The sequence below is a fragment of the Nicotiana attenuata genome, chromosome 8, assembly GCF_001879085.1.
Source record: "Nicotiana attenuata strain UT chromosome 8, NIATTr2, whole genome shotgun sequence".
NCBI classification, from domain to species: Eukaryota; Viridiplantae; Streptophyta; class Magnoliopsida; order Solanales; family Solanaceae; genus Nicotiana; species Nicotiana attenuata.
The window spans coordinates 37,398,054-37,403,092 of record NC_031996.1 but is presented as its reverse complement, the minus strand read 5'-3'; the positions used below and the strand labels follow the sequence as shown (position 1 = coordinate 37,403,092).

Sequence of the window (5,039 nt, the reverse complement as noted above, 5' to 3'; positions counted from 1 at the left end):
ACTATCGGACGAGGATGCTGAGAGAATGTGGACGCAGGCTGCTGGCGGTCCAAAAGGGGGGAAGGTATACGGGCTTCCTAATAAGAAATTCCATCGCTATAAGTGTGGAATGCAAGGAATATGGACTTCCTCCCAAGCCGAGCAACTTGATGGGGAGAGCCTCTCCTCTATGTGGGAGACTGTGGCAAAGCTCACATCCGAGCTAGAAGCCGCCAAGGAGAGAGAAAGGCTTAGAGATATGCAGTACTCTGGCATGCAAGCTCAGTGCAAGGGCATGCAAGAGCAGATCAAAACTCTCCTAGCTTCTGGCAATTTTCCAATTCCCCGGTCTCGTGAGTCATTGCTAGAGGCTCGCCTTCCCCGTGCTTATTCCCCCCGTCCTCCCCGTGGTCATTCTTCCCATCATCGACAAATAGCCCATTCTAGATACCGTCATGGTGAAGAAAGTTCATCAGACGGTGATGATAATGATGTAGAGAACAATCTTTGAACTTATAAGTTTATGATAGACAAATACAATTGGTTTTCGAATGGTTCTGTAATAACATTTAACTTATTAGTTTGCTAATTAGCTTAAAGTATAAATTTCTATTGAACTTTATACTTTGTTCGTTATAATTGTTGTTGTTGTTGTTGCTGTTGTTGGCATATTTGCCTATTTAGGAATTTTGGTAAGCTGGCAGGTGGAGGCAGTTCCTGCCAGCAATATACCAAGAAAAGCGACCAACTTTGGTCGCTATTTGGTCGCATTTCTATTAAAAAAAAACAATTTTCTGTGAAATAGCGACCAAGGTTGGTCGCTATTTAACCCAGATTTCCCAAGTAGCGACCAAGATTGGTCGCTATTTACCAGAAAAATAACAATTTCTGGAAATATGGCAATCAGGGTTGGTCGCTTATTAATAAATAAAAAAATTAATTCATGTATTTAGCGACCAACTTTGGTCGCTTTTTTAAAAAAATAATTAAAAAATTTATAGTATAGCGACCAATATTGGTCGCCATTTTCCAGATTTTAAAATATAATATTTCATATACAGACCAAAGTTGGTCGCTACTTTATAATTAATAATAAATAAAGAAACGAATTACACAAATGAGACCAACTTTGGTCGCAAAATTTATAATATTAAAATAATATAGCGACCAAAGTTGGTCGCGGTGTCTTTACCGGAATATTTGGTCCTTTGACTTGAGAGACCAAAGTTGGTCGCTAATTAGCGACCAATTTTGGTCCCTAAGGTAAAGGGACCAGCTTAATATCGACCAGGCACGTTTGGTCGCTTTTTGTGGTCGTTTTTTCCCGGATTTCTAGTAGTGTTGTTTAGGGCAGGTAATATACAAAATTAGGATAATTTTAGTAAATAAGTTTCAAATGTTGTATAGGAAGAAAAAAATCCCAATATTTTAATGTGACTCATTTGAATTCATTAGCTTATTTAGAGAATTATTAAAAATGCACTCGTTGCTCTCGCATAGTATTTTTTTTTCCCGACATGGACCACGTAGTTCGTTGTTTGATACAACTCACTATTGAGAATATATCATATAGTACTACAGCTACTCAGCTAGTATTAGATTTTCAAGATCAAAATCTTTAGAAAGCCAGATTATTTATATTTTTTCACTTACTAATTAGTGAGTTAATTAATGGATCTGCACCGTGGGCGCCGATTATTAAGCCAGTACTGGCTCCTCCATGTCCAAAAAGATTCTTCTGATCGTACCAAGGCGTCTACAACTTGCTTTTCTTGGATAATACAATATATTTAAGTTGTGCTAATCCATACACTAAATGATGCTAATGGGAAATAAACTAGAAATGCTATTCGACGAAATATAAGAGTTTAACTGTTTAATGTTTAGGATGATATTCGAGAGAACTATAAAGTAGGTCAAAATATCATCATATAAAATAAATTAAAAGGTATCAGAAAGCTTTCGTAATTGTTAAAAAAAGAAGTTAGAAACATAATCACCAAATGTTTAACAGCAACCCTACCAATAATTAACTACTATGGTATTACAACGTGGCTAGATTATAATTAAATCTAAAAGACATTGAGCTGTGAGCAGGTTGAATATACGTTAGCTAGAACATGTTGAAGGTGACAACAACCAATTATGTGGGATCTTATACTTAATTAAATGCACACTAAGTGTTGTATCCGTGTTCAATTAATGAGCTGGAAAGTCTATGGAATAGCGAACACAAGATATGAGGGTAGGGGTGTTCAAAGGTAAATAATATATTATTGAGGGGGTTAAGTACAATATTCAGAAGATCCTGAATTTTTTTCTCTAATCTTTTGGTAAAGATAAATTTTTTGAAAGTCTTAGGATGGGTTAAAGAGGAGAGACATTGTCTCTGCCACTTGCTAGTTCAGCCGATTTGGTTTTATAGTCCATTGGTGTTTTTTTTTTTTTTTTGTTCAAAGAGTGTTATTTTAGTTATATGATGCTTTATTAGAGAAAATCAGTAAAAAAATAATACAAGAAATTTATAAAAATAACACAAGAGATCTATGTAGGAGAACTTTCATTTATTCAAATTGTAAATGAGCATATATAGGAGATCATTTTTTCTATCAGCACCCCCCTCGAATAGACCCTTGGTTTACAATCTTTGTCTTAAAGATATCGTTACATCTGGCTCCATTTGTGTAAATTTTTATAAATGTAATTTAATATTTTTATTCAATAACTAAATTATTATAACTAATCAAAATTTAACTTTTAATGAGATGTTTTTTCCCTATGAACCAGAATTATGATCAGTAACTTAATATTTTGTTTCAATAGAATTTTAGAACTTCCTTATTGTGCCATCCAAAGAATAAAGAGAAATAAGGAAAAGTAATTAAGTACTAGAAAACATATACTTCTCATTACTTGTTAAATTTGTACAAGAAGCATACATCTCCTGTCCAACAATTTCAAGCTGAAGGACTAGGCAAGACACTAGGACTAGGCAAACAACTAGGTCTAGGAAAATTAAATTCACTATTAAGATTAAGACTACTCAAATCTTTCCCCTTACTATTGTACAATTTTTTGATATTAGTCCTTTGTTCAGTCAATAACTTAACAAGGCTTCTCTTTGCATTTGGTCTAAATGATTCATTTGATCCCAAATACCCATCCACCAAATGCAAATATGCTTCCAAATCATGACAACATGCGACATCTGCATCTGGTTTTAAAAACGGAGACTTCGTTGTGTCAACTCTTAATTCAGTACCAACATGTGAATATGCCCATGGCATACTATTGTCAAGCAAATTTAACACCCCCGCAGCGCCTTTTTCCCTTAGTTTTTTGTCAAGCGCTTCGCTCACAAACATTCCTGGAACTTTAGTAATCACATCTTGTTTGTTCACGATACGTAAGACCTTAACATTTTTCGATTCGAGTCGATTGGCAAAGCCTTTGTTGCCTACCCTAGGACCTCCAAATGTAAAAACAGCAACTGGTGGTGAATCTGGTGTACATGTACTAACATCATCTGCTACTAATAAAGCTAAAGCAGCACCAAGACTATGTCCTGTTACTGTTATACTTAGACTCTCACCTTTGTACATTTCAATGAGTCTTTTCACTTCATTCACCACAGATTCAGCTAAGCTTGGAATTTTATTTCCACCTGTTTGGTATAAGCTCAAAAACCCACATTCTACTTTTGGTTGTCCTTCAACTGAATCATTTTTTCCTGGCATTTGAACTAGCACGTCGCGAAAATTTTCGCCCCATTCTAGACACGTGGCAGTACCACGTAACGCGATGACAATATCCCTCCTTCCCATCCGTTGGATCTCGGTTTTGTCGTCGCACACAGCGACGTACCCGATCCAACTGGACCTTTGGGTCATCCACCCAAGATCCGGTGCCACGTCATCCACCCATTTAGGCAGGCCAACGGATGACGTGGCATAAAGGCTCTTAGTCACCTTGTAAGACCTATCAGGTAACGACACGTTCCTCGCCACGTCAGCATTTTCTTTTTCTGACGTGGCGGGGTTGGAATGAAAACAATGGTAAGCTGCTTGAATAAACTCACCATATCGGACTAACTCTCGCCGGAGATTCTCATCCAATGGATCAATAAGTCCTAACCAATCTTTGCACCCGTGGTACTCTCTCCACCTAGTCCCAAGATTATTTCTAGGAGAATATTCCATTGATTTTGATGATAACATCCTGTGTAATTTAACCAAATGCCTAGGAGAATATTCTTCAGCTGCTTTCATTTCTGGCCAAATTCTTGCCAAATTTAGCCCTTCCAACATATTCCTTCCCCTGTTTTCCCCTGTTTTCCTCTGTTTTATTTCTTGAATAATTGGCTCTGCTGAATCCATTGGATGTGGCTGAGATTGCTTTTGTAAAAGCATTTCAAGATTTGAAAGATGTTTTTTTGTCATCTCTGTTGTAGAAGTTGGTGGTGTTGCTACTGTTTTTAAACATTGTACATTTACAGCAGTAGCTCTAGGTATAGGGTTTAATGGAGATGAACCATTACAGTACTTGAAACTGGATCGACGTGCCTGAAAAAAATGAACATTAGTTGCCACTGCCACCTGCATGATTTTCTTAGAGAGAGAGAGAGGAGGAAAGTTGTGTTATTTAGAGAGAGAAAAAGTCAATGTGTTAAAATCAGCTGAATTATGAGAAGAAGAAAGGGTTTGCTGAGGTATATATAGAAGATAATATTTCAAGAAAAGGGGTTTAAGGGGTATTGTTTTTGTTGTATTTACGGAAAAACCATAAGAGAATGATGGATGTGAGGGTTGAATGAGAGGGTAATTGTGTAAAGAAGTTAAATAATTGACTTCTATTATTAACTGCTTGAATTTAATGTCTTAAAAGTCTGCTTACAACGTTACACGGTTACGTAAGATTAGACTAAAATACCCTTCAGGCTTTACTATGGTATTATGACATTTAAATGTCAACTATGCCCTTCGTGATTGACTAGAGACTGCAATTTATTATCGACTTTTCTTTTTCATAGTTCATGTTCACACCTTTTGTTTTCGATGTTG

At 36.4% G+C, this 5,039-nt stretch overlaps 1 protein-coding gene across 1 annotated transcript; it reads right to left on the bottom strand.

The window, feature by feature from the left end:
• On the bottom strand, positions 2,938–4,668 carry LOC109231271 (phospholipase A1-Ibeta2, chloroplastic-like; the record flags this gene model as incomplete). Its single annotated transcript, XM_019396880.1, is given in 1 exon segment — positions 2,938–4,668. A coding segment is annotated over 1 exon segment (1,643 nt), but the record flags the coding sequence as incomplete, so codon positions are not given.